We start from the raw sequence: 24,840 nt of genomic DNA on the forward strand, positions 1-24,840 counted from the left end.
CAACTGTTACTCACCAGACGGAATCTACAGGGAAACGTTTAAATCAAGGAAAACGAAGGATGCTAAGGCTAACGCTACTGCTAGCTTCAGTGTCACTAAAGCTGCGTTTACAGAACAAAATGATGCGTTTAAGTATTTACAGTCTATGGTTTAAGGCCATTATGTAAAAAACAGCGTTTGTTGGATTTTGTGTCTACAAAAAGTGTTCTTTGTATAAATAAACTTTTAAGCTAATTGTTGGTAATCTGTCATTTGATTTGATAATTTCTCAAAAACCGTGAACTCAATTCTTTCTGGTTTTCCACAGTAGAGATTGTCCGCCCTCTGCTGGACGAAAAACGTTACTACAGGAAGCGTTTATAAAGCGTAACATGACAAACTCATAAGCACTTCCTATAGATTCCTTCAAAATAAAACATACACACAGCGGGTTCCAACAGCGTTTGTTCAAATAACGGGAAGCCAGAACGTATTTGCTTATAAAAACTACTTAAATATGAAAACTCAATCTATTAAGTTAAATGTATTCACGAGCTAAAGCAGGCAGCTAGCTACAGTACTACAAACACATCAGATCATACGTCCTCTGGCGGCCATAGGGCGAAAACAAATCCACGGTAGATTTAGGGATTTCCCTCTTAATAAAATAAATTAGATTATTAATAGGTAATATAAAATAAATATATTTAGTTACAAGTTTTGCCAGCATACTTTTGTACTTTTGAATAAAACATAATAAAAAAAAACTTGTTTTTTAATGAAAACAAATACAAAACAATTTGTTAAAAAGGCTAATGAAAAACTGAGTAAATCTTTGATCACAACAGCTGATTTAATGTGATAAACTTGATTAATCAGATAAATGGCAAAATTTCAAATTATATTTATATGATTTAAAAGGCTAAAATTAGAATAAGGAAAGTTAAAATAAGGAAAGTCTCAATCAAAAATTTTTGTAAAGGTTGTCAGCCCTGAATTATTTATTTCTAAGATGTGTAAAATTCTGCATTCAGATTCATTTGACTGTCCTGTTGACTTTGTTCCACCAGACTACATACAGGTCACCTGGGTACCTTCAGTTAAAAAGGGGGTGATGTCACCAACGTCGCTTTAGAAAACACAGAAAATAAAGGACATACAACTAATTATTGTTTCAATAACAGCCTTTTATCAACTCCTCCATATTAGGGACTAAATACATTAATGATCAAAATTCAATTCAATTCAAATTGAATTCAATTCAAAAATACTTTATTAATCCCAGTGGGAAATTGATTAAATTTGTCCATAAAACCTTTTCCACAAAAGTTTTAGCACGTAGAGTCATGAATCATGTTAATATAAATAAAAGCAATGGCTCCATATTCTATGATTTTCAAATTCCAAATATGATTTTCCAGAACGTTTCTAACCATCTACATCAGAAAACCTTAAGTGACCTCTAGAGTTCAGGGTTTCCTTATTTCTAATCACAGAGCTGAACACGTTTCTACATTCAACTTGGTCCCAGTTCTGTTTACCTACTGGATTTACTGGGAACCTAACACCAAATAATTTAATATACCTACAGACACTTTTCCGTGTGCAAGAAATAAAACGACCTCCTTTCAGGGAGGACATATGTTGGTTGCATTTTCTCAGAGGATTAATAAATTACTGAGCTTCGGTGAAACGAGCTCATGGAGTACAATCATTAGCGTGAGCCAGCTCACAACGTCCGGGTTCGTGGAGTCGGATCACCGAACGACGCCAACAGAACTGAAGCCCATCCGAGTAAGGCACCGAGACGTCAGTACCAAAAATAAAAATCACACCAACTCTGCTAGCGAACGCTTTACAAAGGCAGACCGGGAAGGACCTCCATGTGACAAAACATTACAAAACTAGAAGTGTTTTTCTGCTCTAAAGGGCAACGCCACGCGGTCAAACGGTGGACGTTCAAAGTCTCCAGAGTCCTGGTGGATGTAGCAGCAGATCAGAACATCAGCTGGACAAAATACTCCAAGTGCTGTCGGTCAGAAAAGACGTGGTTTGGGATGAGGAGATGGATCGGGTTTGTTCTCTCTGGAGGTTTGAATGCAGCTCCGGGAGAAAAACTCAACTTCCCATGATGCAACCTGGTGTTTCATCAGCGTTTACTCTTCTGCCCGCAAGGTTCTGGGTTCAGACCAACCTGAGTGAACTAACCTGAGATCTTCATCCTCGAGGTGAGACAGCTGGAGAATGTCCCTCTGTACGGTGTCCACGTTGGGACAAAAGAGTCAGAACTCAGATCAAACCCACTCAGCTGTCAGACTTTACAGGAAAGTCTAGAGTCCCGCATCTGAGGCCGTTTGGTCAAAAGCTTTTAGAACACCTGGAGATGTCCTAAAAAGGACACCGTACTTCAGAGCTACTGCAGAGTTCAGACGTTTGGTCCAAACTAAACTCGTTTTTATCCAACATCCATCAAGTGAATCTGGGAGAAAACGCTGCTAAAATCCAAAATGAAACTCCTTCAGACCTTCAGAAAGTCCGGAGAACAGTTGATCCAGAACCATTTTAATGGATTACAGGAACGTCTGGCTGCTGGGGACCTGGTCCGGATCAGAACCTTTTACCGGTTCTGTTTCTGTAAACAGGCTCCGATTATGGAGAAAACACAGAGAAGCAGGCCAGAAGATTAGTTCACAACAAATCAACACTCAGCAGGCCGAAGAGCTCTGTAAACATGATCTGTGTTGTTCTGGTTTGTGTTTCAGAACCAGACCAAAGTAGGAGCAAACCACGTCAAGACCACCAGGATGAGACCAGGAGGAGACCCAGTAAAGACCACCAGGAGAAGACCAAGTGAAGACCACCAGGAGACCCGGTAAAGACCACCAGGAGGAGACCAGGAGGAGACCCAGTAAAGACCACCAGGAGAAGACCAAGTGAAGACCACCAGGAGACCCGGTAAAGACCACCAGGAGGAGACCAGGAGGAGACCCAGTAAAGACCACCAGGAGAAGACCAAGTGAAGACCACCAGGAGACCCGGTAAAGACCACCAGGAGGAGACCCGGTAAAGACCACCAGGAGGAGACACGGTAAAGACCACCAGGAGGAGACCAAGTGAAGACCACCAGGAGGAGACACTGTAAAGACCACCAGGAGGAGACCAAGTGAAAACCACCAGGAGACCCGGTAAAGACCACCAGGAGGAGACCCGGTAAAGACCACCAGTAGGAGACCAAGTGAAGACCACCAGGAGGAGACCAGGTGTAGACCACAAGGAGGAGACCAGGTGGAGACCCGGTAAAGACCACCAGGAGGAGACCCGGTAAAGACCACCAGTAGGAGACCAAGTGAAGACCACAAGGTGGAGACCAAGTGAAGACCACAAGGAGGAGACCAGGTGGAGACCCGGTAAAGACCACCAGGAGACCAAGTGAAGACCACCAGGAGACCAAGTGAAGACCACCAGGAGACCAAGTGAAGACCACCAGGAGGAGACCAGGTGTAGACCACAAGGAGGAGACCAGGTGGAGACCCGGTAAAGACCACCAGGAGGAGACCAGGTAAAGACCACAAGGAGGAGACCAGGTGGAGACCCGGTAAAGACCATCAGGAGGAGAGCAGCAGGAGACCAGCTTCATAACTCCACTCCTTCACTATAAAAACTTCTCATCCTTCAGACGGACCTAATGGGTCCATTTCATCCAAACCGGTTCGGAGCTGAAACACATTTTGAACACAAACATGTGACTGAAAGCTCCTTATTGTAATAATTAAACTTCACTTCAAACAAAGAATCTTCTGAACTTTCATTACGGCTCTGTAGGAGTCCGAGTTTCCGTACTCCTGGAATGGTGCTGGTCCATCTGCTGAGTCAGAACCTCTGGTTCTATACCCGGGTCCTGGTCCCTGGCTACCTCTACAGCTGTCAGACTCTCTGACTGAACCAGACCCGAAGCCGGCGCCAGCACCTGAGTCAAGGGTGCTGAAAGGGTCCGTGAGACTCTGCAGGAGGAATGAGCACAATTCCCGATCCCGGGAGAGTCAGCAGATGGGTCATCAGCTAAGTCAGGTGGAGGTTTGTCCTGGTCTGGTTCTGGGCTCGTCAGTGGCTGGTAAGGAGGTGGCCCCGTCAGCGGGGATCCGTCTGGAGTGAGCGGGACCCGGCTGTGGACGATGATGGGATCTGGGGACGGTAGAGGGGCATCTTGCTCCTCCACAGCTTCCAGGTCCCTGGGGTCCTTGGACGGGCTCTGGTCCGGAGAAATGGAGTCCGGTTGGTGGGAGATGATTTGAAGGCTCAGTCTGGCTCTGGGGAAACTCCCAGGTGAAGACGGTCTCCCTCTGGAGGACTGGACCGGACTCAGCCGGACAGGCAGCTCCTGGCCGAGCGGTTTTCCAGGCAGCTCGTCGGCTTTCCCTGAAACAGAACCACAAAAGATTCTTATAATGGTTCTACAGAACCGTTACACTGTAACCCAAAAGTGAAGCAGGGTACCAGGAGGAGGGAGCTCCAGCTTCATCTTCCGTAGCTCCATCATGGAGGCCTGCAGCTGCTCGATGACGACATCATCACTGTGGAAGAAGGTCTGAGCGATCCGTTCCTGCAGAAACTCCCTCAGATCCTCCAGGGACATCTTCAGGAGACGCTCTGAACAAAAACCCACGCTGCTTTTTAAACGACGGAAATAAAACGAAACCCCCTGAGAACTCCTGGCCTGCTGTCTAATTCTCCTTCAGCTCCTGACTCTTCAGACTTAGATGTAAACATTCATTCACTGAACTGATTATTAGTTATTGCATCAGACATGAAGCTAACTCGTTCTTTACCTGTTTTATTGTTTTGTTTGTCCTCAAGATAAAGTTTTGTAATTAGAAAGGCGTCATCCTCAAACTGACCACTAGATGTCAGTAACTCTGTTTAGACGTGGTGTCAGGAAGCTGCTCGCTCCCATTAATCCGTTTCATTCCAGGTTTTCTGGATTTCCAAGTCGCTGCATACTTCCCAACTCACGGTGTTTGATAAAATTCCAGCTGCAGGGTTAGAAAACCAGACGGATTCATACAGACAGAGCACTGACTCATCCCTCTGGGGGTCCAGGACCCCTTTTTTAGACGCCTTTTAATTGTTTATGGTCGACATTTTTTACGCTAATGGAAAGAACTTGAGGTGAAAGTTTGAGACTTAAGTCAACAAAAACTCTAACAGAACTTTCTGCAGATCAGTCAGAACGGTTCTGTGTAAAAGCCCAAAATAGCAATCTTCCTGAACAGCCTCTGTTAAGAGAAATAGCGTTTACATCCTTCAGGACTGATAAGCTAACGGCTAGTCCCAGTGTGTTGCTGCAATGTTCCTAACCTTCTCTCTCTCTCTCTCCCTCCCCATCTCCCCTTCTCCCCCCCCCCTCTCTCACTCTCTCTCTCTCTCTCCCTCCCCATCTACCCCCCCCCCTCTCTCTCTCTCTCCCTCCCCATCTCCCCCTCCCCCCCCCCTCTCTCTCTCTCTCCCTCCCCATCTCCCCCTCTCTCCCCCTCCCCCCCCCTCTCTCTCTCTCTCTCTCTCTCTCTCTCTCCTCTCTCATGTTTTCCTGGGAATAAATAGCACTAGAGTGGATTTTACAGTTTCTTTATACTTTAAGGAACATTCTGAAGGAGTCATGATTTGGCGCAGCATGAGGATAAAATGATGTCATATTTACTTCTGTGTATCTTCAGGATGCTGTAGGACATGGCGGTGAGGAGACGCTCTCCCTCCAGGATGAAGATGTCCCACAGCCGAAGCGTCAGAGTGAAGGGCGTCTGGAGAAATCACAAACACATGGCATCACTGCTGCAGCTCCCAGTCAGGAGGTTTATCTGGTTCTGTCCCAGACCTCAGAGGGCTCAGAGAAACCAGCAGAGCTCAGAAGTGCTGACGGGGGCCAGAACCTGCCAGACCACCACCACAGGACTGTGGGTACTCACGGAGGAGGCTAATCACAGCTTTTCAGGTTTCAGCAGGACTTCTGCTGAAATCATCTACATTCATGAGTCAAATGTTTCTGGGAAAAGTCCATTTGTGCTTTCAGCTTTTTATTCTGATGAATCAGGTTTAAAGCGGAGCTCCTGTAGGTGGCGCTCTTCTTATGTGTATACACAGGTACTTTTGTGGGGATTATCTGCCCAATACCCAGAGAGAACCCACGCTTGCATGAGGAGAACATGCCACCAGCTGCATCCAATTTTTTTGGTCTGTAGTCTGGATGTAGCTGAAAAAATGGGGCAAGATTGTTTGAGCAGAAACGTAATCCTAAACGTCTCCGACTGGGATTAGGGACAGAAGCGTCTCTGATTTTAGTAACAGCATCAGTTTAAAAAGGCGATGATTTAAAGGTATTCAAGTTAAAACATGAATACATTTGTTAGAGGAACAAGCAAAGCAAGAAAGCTGTAATCACAATAAATAATTTAGTAATAATATAATTTAATGATATATTAGTGCATTTATTAAGCATTTTGTTGTTATAACAACTATTATTATATGTATTATTATTATTATTATTATATGTATTAATGATAATAATTATTCTTATTATGAATAATAATAATTAATATTATGAATGTGCATAATAATCATACATATAATAGTAATAATACTAATACTAATACTAATAATAATAATAATAATAATAATAGCGTTTTGCAGTTTTTATTCTCCATTGAAAGAATTTTGTGTGTTTTAAAAATATTTAAATCACAGAACCTTTAATCTGAAAACGTTTTAGATGCTAGTTTGGATCCAAGTCTGATGAACAAAGAGCCGACTGTGATGCTGCCGGGTGAATTCTTTGGTTCTGAGATTCGTCTCCAGACAGGATGAGTTCCGACAAGCTGCTTCAAGCACCTAAAACACAGAAGATTCCCGACTCCTCACCCGGTCGATGAAGCACTGCATGAACCACTTGGTGCAGTAAATCCCTGCAGACATCTGCTCCCGGTCCTGCAGGCGGACAAAACCACGGAATAAACTCCATCACTCCTTCTCTCTCTTACGCAACGCTTGTGTAACCATGATCTCACCAGATGTTTCTTCAGCCGGGGGAGGAGTTTGGAAAGGATCTGATCGTGATGTGTTTGGAATCTGTGAAGTTTGGGAAACCCTGGAACAAAAAAACCTTAAAGAGGGAGAGAGGAAAGAACAAAGAGTCCAAATCAGAGGCAGACCCTCGACCAGGAGGACCGGCTTGTTCTGGTGGGTTCTGCGTGACGTCTCACCATGCATGGCGTGCTTCTCATTGGTCAGCAGCTGAGACAGAGCCCAGAAGGCGTCTTCCTCATTCATGTACATGAGCAGCAGGGCGGCGATCTGACTCATGCCCTGACAGTAACTCACCTCCTGCAGGCAAAGAAACAACAAGCATCTGATCAGAACGGTCTCCTCTGCTGCAGAACCTTCAAATCCAGCCCAACCCGGTTCTGGATCTCGTTCTGGAGCAAACTGTGTGAGTTTGGATAATCAACCAAACTGTGTGGCTCTGGGTTATTAAAGCACCAACATGTGAAACGCAGTAAAACAGCTAACTCGCTGGTTTTACTGGGCCGAGACAGAACAGAACCAACAGGGAAAATTTTATCTAACATTTAAAAACGGCAGATAATTAAATAAATAATGAAATTCCCCTAAAACCAAAACACATCCTCATAATTTACAGCAAAAAAATCTGTTTATTTAGATAGCGTGCCAGTATTAAAGAGGAGAAACGGCTACTCACGGTGTTGTAAACCGAATACGCAGCGAGGACGTGGAACAGGGACTGCTGCCTGAGGAACACAAACACAGAAAGATGAAGACTTCCACTAACTATTCACACTAAATCCACTTTTTGTGTGATTAAGTGTAAAAGTCATTAACATTTCCCACCATAGAGAGCTTCCTGAACAGCCTCTGTTCAGAGAAATAGAATTTACACCCTTCGGGACTGATGAGCTAACAGCTAGTCTGAGTGCAGCCAGGACAAAAGAGTTTCTGTCATCGTTAAACGACTCAGATCCAAACGTCCCAGCGATCAGTGAGACTCCACATCAGCATTGTTTTTGTGCTACGGCTACTCAACAGCAGCTAAATGTAAAACCAGAACTCAGACTAGCCGTTAGCTCATCAGTCCTGAAGGACGTAAACTCCATATTTCTGAACAGAGCCTGTTCAGGCAACTATCTATGGTAAAAGAAATTTTACAAATAAGCATTAAAACATTTAACTTCAATAAAACTAGTCCACGCATTTATTACTTCCTGACTTAATTATTCTACTTTTCTGGAATTGAGACACAGTTTGGCATCAGTTTCCCTCACAGTTATATTTAAAATCAGACTCATACAGCAAAATAAAGTCAGGATCTGCATGGTGTCCGTTTAGATAAACATCCAGTTTTAGCATCGCATGTTTGTAGTGATGCTAATGCTAATGTTTATTTCCTCTAGCTAATCCAGAGGCATTAGAGGCAGTACAAAAGCATTGGTTTTGAGTATTTACGAGTTCAAAATTGAAAATCAAAGTTTTGAATGTTCTCCAAATAAATGCATTCAAAAAGCCAAAATCCAGTCTCCCTAAACATCAAAAGCATTTCTAATCTAAACAGACTAGAACCGGTCCTAGATCAAACAGGTTGGTCCATTCAGACTAAAATCAGAAACTCACTTGACCCCGAAGCGATCCATGAACATGATGTGGTTCCTGAAGGTCCTGTTGATGTCCAGGTCGATCTGTTTGATCTCCGACGAGCACAGTCGAGCCTGCTCCTTCATTTTCTGATGTAAAAACAATGAAATGACATTTCTGCAGAAACGCGATTGAAACAAAGCTTTAGAGTCGCATCCAGGATCTGGTTTCCTCTGTTTAAATACATGAAAACCGTCTCAGACCGTTATGACTCTGTACCTCGTATTTGCCCTCGTTCTCACTCTTGGTCCGCTCCACATCCAGCATCAGGCTCCAGGCCCGGCCCCGGAGCTGAAGGGGGATCCCCTTGTACACCCGCTTCACCATCTGACAGCAGAACCCCAACAGAACCAGTGAGAGGGAAATAAAAACTCTGTGTGAGATCCGACCGAGCTGGAGGGAATATCTTTGGTCCAAAATGAGACAAGAACGTGTGTCTGGACTTCAGGTCATCAGTGGTTAGGATTTATTAACTGTTAGCTAAACATCTCCTGAATGAAGGCCACATGAACATCTAAAACTCATTAACTCATTCACTGCCATTGACGACTAAAGTCATCATTTGCATGTTTTTACTGTGTGGGCGTCGGACGAGCCCCCGCACCGAGAGAACAAACATCTCAGCCCTGAAGCCGATCTTCATCCGCTTACGTCACACGTCACGTGATCAGGAAGCAGAACACCCATGTGTTAGGAGATCGTTTTGGGTCGCTGCTGTAAAAAAAAGTGAGGCGTGAACCGGAAAAGCTTCTGCCGATCACAATTCAACAACGGATTATGAAAGAACGGATAACACTCGAAACGCATGGATTCTTCCTGATGTAAGAGGTGAGTCTCCGCTTTGTTTTGGTTTGTTTTGGCGTCGACGTCATCCTAGCGCGCAACGTTCTGTCACTCTTAAAAAACTGTAAAAACGGTGAGAAACGCTGGCAGCGAATGAGTTAATGTCTGGAGCCAGTCCAATTAAAGATGGCCGCTACACATGGACGTAGTTTTGAATTTAGAAGTGGGGGGACACAACCCGGCATGAGGACTGGGGAAGGGGGGGGGGGGGGTCGTCTGTACAGTAAGTATACAAAAAACATGTTTAAACTACAGCCTAGAGGCTCTTTTATGCAGTCAGGAATGCAAAACCGTCAAGTACACAGGTGGCAGGAACGGCCAATCACACGCCCACATGTTAGCATGTATCGGCAGAGCCGATCCACTTCACTAAATGTGATGGGTAACTGGGTGATGATGAAACCAGCGACAACAATCTAAGTGAGACATCCTCATCTTAATCTGCTCTGGTAGGTAAATAAAATGTTTAATATAACGTTAGCTTGATATGTTAGCTTCTGTTCCGCTAATGGTGCGTTCGCTTTCTCCTCGGAACTCCGAATTTCCAACTAGAAGAACATGAACGCGCTCTAAAGTTTGGCTTCACTTTACTAAATGCGACGGGTGATTGGGTGAAGATGAAACCAGCGACAACGATCTAAGTGTGAGGCATCATCGTTTAAATCTGCTCCAGCAGCTAAATAAACTGTTTAAGACAACGTTAGCTTGATAAATTAGCTTCCATTGCCACCATTGTTATCAGCTAATGGTGTGTTCGCTTTCTCCTCGGAAATTCTAACTTCCCAGTAGGAAAAATCAAATGAAAAAACTACAAGGACGATGTTAAAATACAAACAGTTGTATGTTATTTATCGTGATATTTACCAAATATGGTTATATATTGAGAAAAATATGTATTTAATTGTCAAAGAGAATTAAAATATTAAACTCTCAAAAGTATCTAAAATTGGTACCGTTAAGTACCGGTATTGATTCCTAGGTACCGGGAATTAGTACCGAATCAATTCAAATGTCAAAGGTACCCATCCCTAGAGCCAACAGATGAGCTTATGGACGGTTGTTTTCTGCTTGGTCCTAGTGCTCAACTATTTATTTCAGATGGTAAAAAAGTGCAAGGACACAAACTGACTCTGGGAAAAGTGTCCATGCCGTCACAGCTTATCAATATCAGCAAACAGGTCTCTGAGTCCGTGAGTTAAAGATTTGATGTGTCAGCAGCTCCATCGTGTATCAGCCTGAGATGGTCTTTGTCTACAGCTGGAGGCTGATGATGGTAAATGGTAAATGGCCTGTATTTGATATAGCACCTTCTAGAGTCCTGGAACCCCCCAAGGCGCTTTACAACATAGCCAGTCATTCACACATTCACACACTGGTGGGGATGAGCTACGATGTAGCCACAGCTGCCCTAGGACGCACTGACAGAGACGAGGCTGCCGAGCGCTGGCGCCACCGGTCCCTCCAACCACCACCAACAGGCAACATGGGTTAAATGTCTTGCCCAAGGACACAACGACAGCGACAGAGTGAGCGGGGCTCGAACCTGCAACCTTCTGATTACGGGGCGAGCACTTAACTCCTGTGCCACCGTCGCCCCAGCATGATGATGACCTTACCTTGTTGCTGTTCCTGTATTTCCACCACTTGTTCGCCATCTTTAACCATTTCTCCGCTCGCTCGACCTCCAGCTGCTTCTGCTGTGAAGAACAAAACGTTCAGGTGAGACTCAACCATGGGGTTCATGGCGTGATGCATGAACAACATGGTTGGAAACAGACTGGCTATGGCACGTAAATGATTGATAACTCCCATGATGTTCCACCACCATAACCTTGTCTTGATTACTTGTGTTTTGCTGGCTAAGGTACAGTTTCAGAGCTTTCTAATCCTTCCTCGGTATCTCTGTGTTTAGAGTACTAATGTCACTAATCTCCTGCTTTGTTGGACACATCTAGATTTATTTCTGCAAATGTATTTTTATCGATTTGAGCCTTTGTAAAGTTTTATGTCCCGCAAGTCTTTGTTCACGAGGTTCCTGGTGATCAGAAACACTTCTTACCTTCTCCTCGTGTACCGTTGGCGCCGGCAGCTCGTTCTCACTGCAGAACAAAAATAAACCATCAGGTATTAAACAACAGCCAACACCGCAGCGCCACCAGCTGGTGGGAAAGATTTACAGAAACAGGACGGACTCACTGCATGAAGCCGAAGCGGTCGATGGATTTATAGACGCTGTAATCAGCATCCTCCCAGGGGTCGATGTCCACTCCTCCCTGTCGGCCCTAAAGTCACAAAAACACTGATTTATTCAGACGGACGTGAAGAGAAAATGACACGGAGACATGTCGGATCAGTCTGGGAAAAGGGAACAATCGTGGAAATCTGACAGGACAGAACAACAGATCAGATCAGTCGTCTAATCCGATTCTAAAACAACTCATGAACAACAGAATAATATATTTATAAAAACAGAACAAGAGGAAAGTAAATGAGCTTGACGATGAAGAAAATGCATTCTGAGATGAAGCTCAGCTTAGTTTACCAAAAGAAAACAAAATAATTATATTAAGGAATACAAAGTTTCAGATTATATTTAAAGTTAGTGTATTATATGTCCAACTAATTAATTATTTAATAAACAATAAATACAAGAAAGTCAGTAAATATGCATGAACACATTTGTTAAACACATAACGCACACGTTACACACACGTTACACATTTTTACACTTATCACATGTTACAGACACTTTACTATGGCGCTAGAATCAGGACTTTATTACATGTAACTTGTATCATGTTTTGTAACTGTAACTTTCCTTTTGTTGCATGAAATTATTGTATTGTAACTTGTAACTTTCGGTTTGTAACTTGTAACGCTCGGTTAGTAACTTGTAACTTTCAGTTTGTAACTTGTAACGTTTGGTTTGTTACTTGTAACTTTCGGTTTGTAACTTGTAACTTTCGGTTTGTAACTTGTAACGTTCGGTTTGTAACTTGTAACTTTCGGTTTGCAACATGGAACTTTCGGTTTGTAACATGTAACTTTCGGTTTGTAACTTGTAACTTTTGGTTTGCAACAGTAACTTTCGGTTTGTAACTTGTAACTTTTGGTTTGTAACTTGTAACTTTTGGTTTGTAACTTGTAACGTTCGGTTTGTAACTTGTAACTTTCGGTTTGTAACTTGTAACGTTCGGTTTGTAACTTGTAACTTTCAGTTTGTAATTGTAACTTTCGGTTTGTAACTTGTAACTTTCGGTTTGCAACATGTAACTTTCGGTTAGCAACATGTAACTTTCGGTTAGCAACATGGAACTTTCAGTTTGTAACATGTAACTTTCGGTTAGCAACATGGAACTTTCGGTTTGCAACATGGAGCTTTCAGTTTGTAACATGTAACTTTCGGTTTGTAACATGTAACTTTCAGTTTGTAGCTTGCAGAAAAAAAATCTATGTACAAGTTTCAAATAATAACTCACACATGTTACAAACTACCCACAGGTAACACACATTGCACACATTACCTATGTTACACATACCAAACCATTTTTATGTAGCACATTTAAATACAGCATGTGAGCTGACCAAAGTACTGCACAAGCAGTCATAAAAGAACCATTTAAAATAGTTTAAAACAGTCAATAAAAATAGATAAAAACCAACCTAAAAGCAATAGAAATAAAGGAAAAAGCACACATTACAAATACTACCCACACATTACCTATATACCTTGAAGTTCACCTGGACAACAGACTGGACTGGAGAAAGAACAGCGAAGCCGTTTACAAGAAAGGACACAGCAGACTGCACTTCATGAGGACGCTTAGGTCCTTCAATGTCTGTAGCAAGATGCTGCAGATCTTCTACAAGTCTGTTGTTGAGAGTGTAATCTCTTCAGCCATCGTCTGTTGGGGTAGCAGCATCAGAAGCAGGGAACTGAAAAGACTCAACAGCCTAATAAAAAAGGCTGGTTCTGTTCTGGGGACGACTGTGGAACCGCTGGAGGAGATAATGCAAAGAAGGATTCTCCAGAGAATCAAGAAAATGATGGACAACCCTGAGCATTCTCTTCACAAGACTGTCCGACAACGGAAGAGTGTCTTCAGTCAGAGGCTTCTTCAGTTTCGCTGCAACACTGACCGCTACTGGAGATCCTTCCTGCCAACAGCCATTGTAATATACAACAACTCTTTGATGACTTGATTATTATTATTATTATTCTGAGCTACTACAGCAATCAATTTCCCTCTGGGATTAATAAAGTATTTTTGAATTGAATTGAATTGAATATGTTACACACATATATACGTATGTTAAACACATACCAGCAGCTTGTTCCTTTAGCGGTTTCCCTGCTATTTTTAATAATATAAATAATCGTTGCTTTATCCTTTATTTGAGCAGGTAAACCTCTCACTGATGTAAAATCATTTTTTCCCCAGAGATCTGACCCAGGCAGTAAAAATGAGTTTTAACGAAAACAAACGCTGTTGTGTAAAACCTGAACAATGATGCTGTTGTTGTTCTGAACAAAGAACCCAGAACCAACAGACTCAGAAGTGGAAATGGCTTCATACGTACCAGGTGTGGAAACAGAAACCAGGTTTAACAGAACACCAAAACAGAAAAGCGAAATCTGCCCGAAACTCATCAGAATCAGATTCAGTCAGAAAGATCAGAATTGTGAATTTCTATCCTAGAAATGTGTTTACGCTCAGAGGAAACTGACCCTCAGAGGGGAGGAGGAGCGGAGGTACAACACCAGCACCTGGTTTGACCAGCAGCCAATCAGAACACAGCTCTAAGCTAAATCATCGTTGTGAAATTCAGCTTGTTTTATAACTCTTCTTTTTATTAGTGGCTGGGGGGGGGGTTTAGAGGAACAAGAACTGATAACAGGAGGAACGTGAAAAATAGGAAATCATGGAACCCAACATTCGATGTGTGTCTCAAATATGGATAAATTGGGATCAAAATAAATGGTTTAGGATGAAAATCAAAACAAAAGAATCTTGTGTAGTTCAGATTGCAGGTATTTGGTTTTTATATCGCTGATACAGACATAAAGGACACGGTTGGCAAAGCTAATTTTCCTGCTAAAATGTTACTAATAACATCACAAATCCGGTTTTGAACTTTAACTTTAACCAACTGTTTTATCTTATATTTGTGCACAGCTCAGTGTTAACATCAGGCATCTAAATACAATCAACTTCACAAGTATTAAAGGTCAACTTTACTCAAGTTTTTACTACATGTGCGGTGGTTTCTTGTAGGAATTAATGCCTTCAAAAGCCTCTCTCTGGGGAAAAAAGCTCTGGTGCACCTGTCTGAGTACGAAGAGTTCAGGTGGAGGAGAGAGAAGCAGAACACGGCAGGATTTGGTTTCTTATTTCCTGATATTTGGACATCTCTCCTCTGATTGGCTAACAGCAACTCGACTCTACCACCGACTCTGTTTTCTCTGCAACGCTGATGTTTTATCTCCACAAATAACCACAAGCCTGGAGGAGTTCTGCTGTGTGGTGGAGTTGCTAATGCTAACTGTTAGCTTCTACTAGCCAAGATGTCCTCTGCTGTTTCTTGGACGCTAAACCAACAACAGCCTTCTCCATCACGAGTCAAGATGGATGAGTCCATGAATGTTGAGTGACAGCGTGACGTAGATCTGTCAGGCTTTTCCAATCCTAGAGTTCTACTGTCTAGTTTCTATCAGAACCTGATGCAGGAGATAGGTGTAGGAGACTATTTTCATGTTCAGCCTGCATGAAAACCTCAGAGTGACCCGTTAAAATCAGAAATGACCGTTAAAAAAGGTTTTATCGGTGACGTTGACTTTTAAATGTCCAAAACTTGTAAATAAAAGGAAACTTTGGTTGAAATTATTTGTACAGCATTTGTTATGTTTGATCCCCAGTGAGTCGTGGAGGATGGCTGCTTACACTGAGCCAGGATTCTTTGGAGGTTTCTTCCTGTTAAAAGGGAGTTTTCCTCTCCACTATCACTGCATGCTTGCTTAGGATGAGGATTGCTGTATAGTCACTGACACTAGTCAGTGACTTGATGCAATTTGCTGGGTTCCTTATATAGGAAACATTATTTCTGATTGGCTTAATGAACTGTGAATTGGAATGTTTATTATGTGAAGTGCCTTGAGACGACTCTTGTCGTGATTTGGCGCTTTATAAATAAACTTGAATTGAATTGATTTATGTAGACATTATTCAAAGAACGTAAATATACATGTAAAATTAAATTACGCAGCACCGGGCTTCCCGGGGATGTGCCTGACTTTAACTTAACTAAATAGTTGTATCAGCCAATGCCGACATATATAAAATTGGTCATTTTCAGCCAGATGCATCGTTCTACCCCTAGTTCAGATTTTAAAACCATCAGTTTGGTTTTAAATGTTGCCTGTTTTCTGAGCTTTTTATTCTTCCATCACCTCCAAAAGGCACAAACATACTGTTACACAACGGGTTATTAATGCACACACACACACACACACACACACACAGCCTCCCACCTACACACACAGCTACACATGCAGCTCGGACCGTGTCTGAATTCAAGTTTCCATCCATTTCTGTGACTCTGCTGCCTTTCCACACGAGAACGAGCCGTCACACATCACGAACACACTCGGAGGACCTGAACACACCAGACTCACCGTTGCATATTTCAGGATGATTTCTGAACGTTCCTCTGCTATTAGCGTCTCGATGTCTTTCTTCATGTCAATATCTGGGGAGAGGAGGAGAGAGGAACACTGGTGAGCCGGAGAACGAGTGAAGATGACTCAGAACACAGCTGATGGACGTGGGCGACTCCAGAATGAGTGAAAACACCTAAATCTATCACGGAAAACCAGAGTGGACGGGATGGGTAGCTACGTGGAAGTTAAAAGCTCAAGACCCGAATGGAGGGGTTTACCCATAATTCACAGCAGCACATTTTTAAGTGTTGGTCATCCGGGTAACCGGTCCGGAAGGGAAGCCCAGAACTCCCACTCCACAGTGATTCTCCAGAACCTCCAGGAGGATCTTAAGGCATGCCCAGGTCCAGGCCAAGGCATTTGATCCCTCCAGTAAGTTCTGGGTCTGACCCACGGGCTCCTCCCACTGGAATAACGAGCACAGGAATCTTCTGAGCCAAGCTGTGACCTGATGGTCTATGACGTCATCCTTTTACAACAATAAACTGGATCCCAACTGGAGCAGGAGCCTGGGAGCGTTATCCGTCGTCGTTGTCTTCCTCCGCTTATCCGGGTCGCGGGGGCAGCATCCCAACTAGGGAGCTCCAGACACCCGGCCACCTCCACCAGCTCCTCCGGCAGGACCCCGAGGCGTTCCCGGACCCGATTGGAGATGTAACCTCTCCAACGTGTCCTGGGTCGACCCGGGGGCCTCCTGCCGGCAGGACATGCCCGAAACACCTCCCCAGGGAGGCGTCCAGGAGGCATCCTGACCAGATGCCCAAACCACCTCAACTGACTCCTTTCGATCCAGAGGAGCAGCGGTTCTACTCCGAGTCCCTCCCGAATGTCCGAGCTCCTCACCCTATCTCTAAGGCTGAGTCCGGCCACCCTACGGAGGAAACTCATTTCGGCCGCTTGTATCCGCGATCTCGTTCTTTCGGTCATTACCCAAAGCTCATGACCATAGGTGAGGATTGGGACGTAGATCGACCGGTAAATCGAGAGCCTGGCTTTCTGGCTCAGCTCCCTCTTCACCACGACAGATCGGCTCAGCATCCGCATCACTGCAGACGCCGAACCAATCCGCCTGTCGATCTCCCGATCCCTCCTACCCTCACTCGTGAACAAGACCCCGAGATACTTAAACTCCTCCACTTGAGGTAGGACCTCTCCCCCGACCCGGAGTTGGCAAGCCACCCTTTCCCGGTCGAGAACCATGGATTTGGAGGTGCTGATCCACAAGCGTTATCCACAAACATTAATCCCACTTAATGTGCATCTACTAGAGACACAGGCCAGTAAACCTCTGGATTAGGAACATCTCCAAAGTGAAAGGACATGGTGAGTGATCCCACATCAGTAACCAAACCCAACAGAGCTGTGAGGACCCACAAGACCTTCTGCTTTTACATTAACATTACCGTAGTTTGTTGGGACCTTGAAAACCTTTATAAAACTCCTAAAACCAGATCAAGATTCCAGGGATCAGAACCAGAGCTGGCTTCTTGTGGCTGAGCCAAGACCACTGTGTTCTTCTCAGTAAGGTCTCCTCCCAGGAATGCATGTCGGAGGGCCTCCTGGTCTTCCCCTGAAGTATCATGATGGTCAGGTCTTTGAGTCACTCTCTGAGGGTGTCTTCCTCTGGAGATGTTCTGAGCACAGGGAGGAGATCCTGATGGCGACCAAGAACTCTCTGGGGACATTGTGTATCCTGTCTGGTCTAGGAATGCGTAGGGATCCTCCAGGAGGAGCTGGAGAGGAGAGCGAGGTCAGGAAAAAGTTTGGAGTTTGGAATGTTTCAGGGCCAGGTTGCATTCCCAAACTGAGGAATAAATCCAGCTCCAGAGTTCAGGATCAGGCTGGTTTTTAGGCGACTTCCTGGAGTTCACTAACAGAAAAGATCAGCGGGAGGATTCGGTCCAGAACCGGTACCTCTTCACTATAACTGGACCTCTGGGATGGATTTATGGACCAGAACCTGGATCTGGTCTGTGTTTTATTACAATGTTGAAACTTAATGTTTCTGATTAAGGAACCAGAACCCCGACAGAACCAGAACCCAGCAGCACCAGAAACCCGACAGCACCAGAACCCCGACAGAACCAGAACCCAGACAGAACCAGAACCCCGACAGCACCAGAACCCCGACAGCACCTGAACCCCGACAGAACCAGAACCCCGACAGCACCAGAACCCAGACAGAACCAGAATCTGACAGCACCAGAACCCGACAGCACCAGAACCCAGACAGAACCAGAACCCGACAGTACCAGAACCCAGACAGCACCAGAACCCAGACAGAACCAGAATCTGACAGCACCAGAACCCGACAGCACCAGAACCCAGACAGCACCAGAACCCGACAGAACCAGAACCCTGACAGCACCAGAACCCAGACAGAACCAGAACCCGACAGGACCAGAACCCAGACAGAACCAGAACCCAGACAGAACCAGAACCTGACAGCACCAGAACCCAGACAGAACCAGGGGTTTAGGCTGTATAACAGAAGCTGTAAATACCAGCTCTCATCTGAAGCGTACGGCGGCGACGACGGCTGCGTGTGGTCACAATAAAAAATCACAGACGGGTTCTGGTTGGAGGCCCAGACTGGGAACCGGATCGCTCCTTCGCTTGGTTCTGGGTTTGTCGTCAAGATGAACTAAATCTGGAGAAATGTATTTAACAAACATCAGAAAATTGAATAAGATGTTTGTTAAAAGTAGAAACTATCAAGTCTGAAACTTGTTTCTTTATCAGTAATAATAATGACAACAATAACAATAATAATAACAACAACGACAACAATAATAAACAGGTTTTTGGGTCAAAGTCCCACTTGTAACTTTTTTTCTGGCGACTGAACTGGACTGCTCAGTGTTTTTGGACAGAACCAAATCTGAATTGGCTTCATAATTATAAATAGAAATAGATTTGAACTGTGTTTTATTAATGAGCGAATGTAATAATCATATATCTGTACTTGGAATGAATTGGAATGAAACTGACTTGGACTGATTCAGACTGAGTCTATCTGTGCTGTTTATTGGACTAAACTTGGTTAGATGTGGACTGGATTCCTTTTTGGTTTGTTTTAAATAAAACCCACCCTGAAACAAGTGGAAACTTAATTGGTCCTCTTAGCACACCTCTGTTGTCGCTGTGTTTCCTGGGGCTGCAGGCAAGGAGGGGGAGCTAGCTGTCTGGTGTGTGTGTGTGGGGGGGGGGGGGCTTTGCTCAGCGTCACCCCAGCAGAAAGGAGCTAACTCTGGGAACCGGTGACGCTTGAACGCTTTGTGCAGCAGTACCAGGACCAGCGTGAATAGGGTGTGTGTGGGGGTGCATGAGTGGGTGTCTAGCATTCATTTTTGTAAGTCTTAGGTTGTGTGTGTGTGTGTGAGCATGAGGGAGGGAGTGTGTGACTGTACAAGCGCGTGTACACACACAGGTGCTCACATGGTGCTCTCATAAGTATGGACTTGGGCATTTTCAACACGCGTCTTAAGGCTGTGGTTGGCACTAAATGCACTGTGGTTTATTATCGCGTGGTTGTTCAGTTAAACAAAGTTGATTTTATATTTCCTCATCAGGTTGACGCAGTGAGTTTGCTCCAGTTGTATTGTTGTGTGTTGTTTTTCTCTTTCTGCAGGTCTAGAAGCAGACTCTTGCTCATCATTGATTGTTTATTTTTGTGGACCCCCCCCCCCCCCCCCCCCCCCCCTTCACCTCTGTCTTCGTGTCTGGTCAGAATTAAAAGGCATTCAAAAACACTGACAATAAAGTTTTTAGTATCGGGCTCCACCTGAGCATACATCTGTACGGCTCGACACCAGCGTTCAGACAGGAATACTGTTTGCTTCACAGCCGAGACACGAAAAAAACAAAACAAAGAAAACCTAACTGGACTATATCTGTTTGACGTTGAGCATTTATTAAATGCAAGTTTGAGTTTAATTGCAAGACTAAAAGTGCACCTAAGTTAAGCGCATGGACGTAATTTGGGGGGGGGGGGGGGACAGGGGGGGCATGCCCCCCCCCCCACTTTTTCCAAAGTCAAGTTTTGACCCCTGCACTTTTTAATAATAATAATAATAATGATAATAATAATGCATTGAACTTATATAGCGCTTTTCAAGACACCCAAAGACGCTTTCACACACTCTCACATTCACACACTGCTAGTGATGGTAAGCTACTTGTAGCCACAGTCGCCCTGGGGAGGTCTGACCATCTAAAAACAATATTACGCTATATTAAATTGACACTGCTGAGCTCTAGGACCAAGTGGAAAACAACTGTTTGTGTTGAAGCCTGTTTCCAATTAGAGCATACTGTAAATATCCCCCCCCCCCCCCCACACACACACACACACACACTTCTAAAGTGAAAATTACGTCCATGGTTAAGCAAACTGTTTACTTAGAAACTATTAAACAGATTTAAGGTTTTCATCAATGTTTTAAACAAATCAGCTAAATTAAAACATGGTTTAATTGATGTGGACCCTAACTAATTAAGCTGAATTAAAAAAAAGGTGAAACAGAAACAATGTGATGGCTGTAGTATAAATTTAGTGTAACTACGTAATAAACTGGAATGAGTTGGACTAGAGACCGACCGATATATTCAGTTTTATCTATATCGGCCGAAATTATTGATCAAAAAAATCTACTACTAGACTGAAGAAAGGACCAGAAGAACCCCAACACACTGCTTTTGTTTATGTTTTGGGTTTGTTTCAATAAATAGTAAGGGATTTATTAACTTATGTAATTTATATTGCACACTGTGAGTGTTCAGTTGTCTTTCACAACCAACGTGCTGCTAAAATGTAAATATATCAGCCTTAATAATCAGCTTTAGATATCGATTATCGGCAACAAAAATCTTTAAAAATTGGTATTGGCCTTAAAAAAAACACATCGGCCGGCCTCCAAGTTGGACTGTGTGGAAATATAAATGTTTCTTGAAGAGAATCGAAAGCTGAAATGAAAACTTCAGACTGAATTGGAACGATTTTACATTTTATTGAAACTGATTTGAGGGATTTAAGGGTGGCTTGCCAACTCCGGGTCGGGAGAGGGTCCTACCTCAAGTGGAGGAGTTTAAGTATCTCGGGGGCTTGTTCACGAGTGAGGGTAGGAGGGATCGGGAGATCGACAGGCGGTATTGGTTCGGCGTCTGCAGTGATGCGGACGCTGAGTCGATCTGTCGTGGTGAAGAGGGAGCTGAGCCAGAAAGCCAGGCTCTCGATTTACCGGTCGATCTACGTCCCAATCCTCACCTATGGTCATGAGCTTTGGGTAATGACCGAAAGAACGAGATCGCGGATACAAGCGGCCAAAATGAGTTTCCTCCGTAGGGTGGCCGGGCTCAGCCTTAGATAGGGTGAGGAGCTCGGACATTTGGGAGGGACTCGGAGTAGAACCGCTGCTCCTCCGGATCAAAAGGAGTCAGTTGAGGTGGTTTGGGCATCTGGTCAGGATGCCTCCAGGACGCCTCCCTGGGGAGGTGTTTCGGGCATGTCCTGCCGGCAGGAGGCCCCCGGGTCGACCCAGGACACGTTGGAGAGGTTACATCTCCAATCTGGTCTGGGAACGCCTTGGGGTCCTGCCGGAGGAGCTGGTGGAGAAGGCCGGGGAGAGGACGGTCTGGAGCTCCCTAGTTGGGATATGCTTCTAGTCCCCGCAACTAGGCTCAAAACAAGAGGAGACGGGGCATTTTCGGTAGCAGGCCCGAAATTATGGAATGCTGATTATGGAATGGGGGGCGTCACAGGGGGATCTCGCACAGGGCGCCATTTAGGCCAGCTCCGCCTCTGAGCGGAGGAAGACAACGATGAAGATTTGAGGGAAAAAACTGTTTATAGGAAACAGGAAGTAGTTGAATTCAATTGTTTTTTATTTTATTTACTGAAATGTTTTCACTTAATGGGATTCCAATTGGACATATTTAAATAGTATTTAATGAAAGTTAAATATTTTAAAGCAAATGAGAAATTAACTTTACTCACTTTGAGTCTAAATCAGTTCAGAAATAATCTGCTTATCAGGTTTAATTCTGCCAACTAAATCCCATTCAAGTGAATGTACTGTTGTTATTTGTATAAAAGGCTTCGTCTGATTGGCTGTTAGGTGTTGTTTACACCTCTGGGATTGGAGGAGTCTGGACCTTCTCGGTCTCCCGGTTCTGATCGTGTTTCTGCGCCTTAACGGAACAAAGATGCTGATTCTGGATCCATTTTGGACCAGATGTTCGAACAGCTGCTGCTGAGAGCATCACGGGCCTCCAACCGACAGAACCGGGCGGTGACGGTACAGAAGGATGTGGAATCTGTTCACGGTACCGAGGAGTCTCGGGAGACTCGGACCTGGATAAACGGACCGGTTATCCGGTAGCAAACGAAGCCGCAGCCTCGTCGTGATGATGGGAGCTTCACTACAATAAAATGACAAAAGGAGGGATGGATGAACGTTACCGTGTTTCTCCGGTGCTTCTCTGCGCTGTCCGTGCAGTACCAGTCCCGGTTCTCCTGATCATTCTCCGGTAAAAGAGCTGCTCGAACGGAACGGGGCAGAAAACAAAAGCCTCCCGCTCATCGGTGATCGAGAGGCGGCGGAGTCACAGTCGTGGAGCCGACAGGAGCCCCAGGACCCGAACATCTAGTGAGCAGGCGCCGCAGCGTGGCACCGACGGTCCAATCTTAGCCGTAACGACCCAGTCTTAAAGGTGCAGAACCTCCAGGAGAGGCTACAGTCCCGGACCCGGTACCGACGTCCGGCACTCTGCTGCCACCTACCGGTCAGACCCGGCGTTGCAGGAGGATGGGTGTAAAACATAAATTAACCGCATTAACGTATAAAATAATATAATTAACATAAAACTAGTTTAAGTAAAATAAGTCAATAAAAGTATGCAAATAAATAGGACCAAGGGGGAAAAAAGACAACTGCGTTTCATTTTTCAGAGTTTCCAAATCATTACATCATTGTTCAGGGTTTATAGGCCATTCATCCTTGTAACGCACTAAAACATCAAACATGAACGCTAAGCCAATAAATATGCAGCTCCAACCTGATCCCCACACCTTCCATGAGGACCAGGACCAGGGGCCGGGTCTCCAGGTAGAGCTCTTCGACTTGATAAAGCTCAGTGAGAACAAAGATACCCGTTTAAAACATTCAAGGACAGAATCCTACCACCACAGAACCGAGCTTTTGGACCTGCAGCTCTCAGGTTCATGAAACAGCTGACTCAGCATAACTGATTCTGATGCTTTTTTTTCTTTTTGTTACATCAAACTCAGATTTACAGATTTATCAGAAATCATTTCAAACTAAATTTTAATTACATTTTAACAGTCTTTGGAAAACATCCAGCAAATAATGACATCACTGTGTGAGCAAAGGAAATAGGGCTGAACGACTTTAGAGAAAAAGACTAATGCAATTTAGCAGAAATTGTGATTTCAGTTAAATTCACAATTTTCATCAAACAAAAATAAAACACTATAATCTAATCTAGCACAACTAATCGTTCACATGATTTACTATCTAATAATACAACAGAAAGTTAGAGCTCTTAATATTTTCTCCCATTATTTATACCTTTTTTTTAAGCTTGTTGCTTGGCTTTTTTTTTTCCAGCTTCGTGTTTGAACTCATCAACCATCCCTCTGAGTAAGGTGTTGACTCTGAGCTGAGGTCTTGTGGTAAAATCCTCGTTGCACATAGGACATTTGTATGGATGTCCACCATCCCAGTGTAGGGTGATGCAGGTCAGGCAGAAGTTGTGTCCACATGGTGTGGTGACTGGATCAGTGAAAACAGTCAGGCAGATGGAGCACAGATACGGATCCTCAGATGTCGGGCTGCTGCCAGCAGACATGTCTGAACTGTCTGAACTCTGAGAACAAGAGTCAGAGAGGAGAAACTACAGATTAGAACAGATGCAGTGAGAACAGTTCTACAGAAACATTGCAATCACAGCGAAGAAAAAATAATTAGGATCAATACATTCAATTCCATTCAATTCAAATTCAAAAATACTTTAATAATCCCAGAGGGAAATTGATTGCTGTAGTAGCTCAGAATAATAATAATCAAGTCATCAAAGTGTCATGCTGCCTCCTTCACAACCCTCGGCATCCTCCCCTGGAGGATCCCACACTCACTCAGCCCAACCGAACTCCACTACCCAGCATTCCCAGCGCCAGCCTTCCGGTCCACGTCACGTCTACATAAGGAAGTACAGCTCAACACCAAACCACTCAGTCATCGTTCTAACTGAACTATGCTCCGAGTTCTGACCAGACCCAACCCGATCACTCAGCCCGTTCTGACCAGATCAGCCCGAGCCACTCACCCTGCCGACTCAAAGTAAGTCAGTTTGTTTCCGTTTGGAGCCGCTGTGCTCACCAGCTTTGTATGGTTTGACTCCTAGAGCAAATGCGTGTCAATCTGCCCGGCGTCAGTCACTCCGCCCTTGGGTTTAAACACACGCTACAATCCGAACGCTCCCTCCGGTTCAGATCACCTCGAGTAAGGCCTTACAGGATGACTGAGTGCTTACCTGGGGTGCTGCCTGCCATTCTCATCGACCTCCTCAACCCGATTCAGAGCCTG

General features: G+C 44.3%; 1 protein-coding gene across 1 annotated transcript; it reads right to left on the reverse strand.

Annotated features, from left to right (window-relative positions):
* Positions 1-3,787: 3,787 nt before the first annotated feature.
* On the reverse strand, positions 3,788-23,402 carry LOC107381558 (USP6 N-terminal-like protein). The gene is made up of 14 exons (XM_015953304.3): positions 22,695-23,402; positions 16,190-16,263; positions 11,713-11,798; positions 11,576-11,615; positions 11,133-11,213; positions 8,893-9,000; positions 8,653-8,762; positions 7,727-7,775; positions 7,230-7,350; positions 7,035-7,129; positions 6,889-6,954; positions 5,675-5,774; positions 4,474-4,626; positions 3,788-4,395 (listed from the first exon to the last, which is right to left on the reverse strand). The coding sequence occupies exons 2-14, from the start codon at positions 16,253-16,255 to the stop codon at positions 3,788-3,790; spliced, it is 1,683 nt and encodes a 560-aa protein (XP_015808790.3). The 5' UTR covers positions 16,256-16,263; positions 22,695-23,402.
* Between the last annotated feature and the right edge of the window lie 1,438 nt (positions 23,403-24,840).

This window comes from Nothobranchius furzeri, chromosome 9, assembly GCF_043380555.1.
Source record: "Nothobranchius furzeri strain GRZ-AD chromosome 9, NfurGRZ-RIMD1, whole genome shotgun sequence".
Taxonomy (NCBI): Eukaryota; Metazoa; Chordata; class Actinopteri; order Cyprinodontiformes; family Nothobranchiidae; genus Nothobranchius; species Nothobranchius furzeri.

Coding starts and splice junctions, on each gene's coding strand:
- LOC107381558 (XM_015953304.3), bottom strand. CDS start 16,255: ATGAAGAAAGACATCGAGACGCTAATAGCAGAGGAACGTTCAGAAATC. Junction 7,776..8,652: donor ATGGATCGCTTCGGGGTCAA/GTGAGTTTCTGA, acceptor TGTGTTCCTCAG/GCAGCAGTCCCTGTTCCACG. Junction 6,955..7,034: donor CCCGGCTGAAGAAACATCTG/GTGAGATCATGG, acceptor GTCCGCCTGCAG/GACCGGGAGCAGATGTCTGC.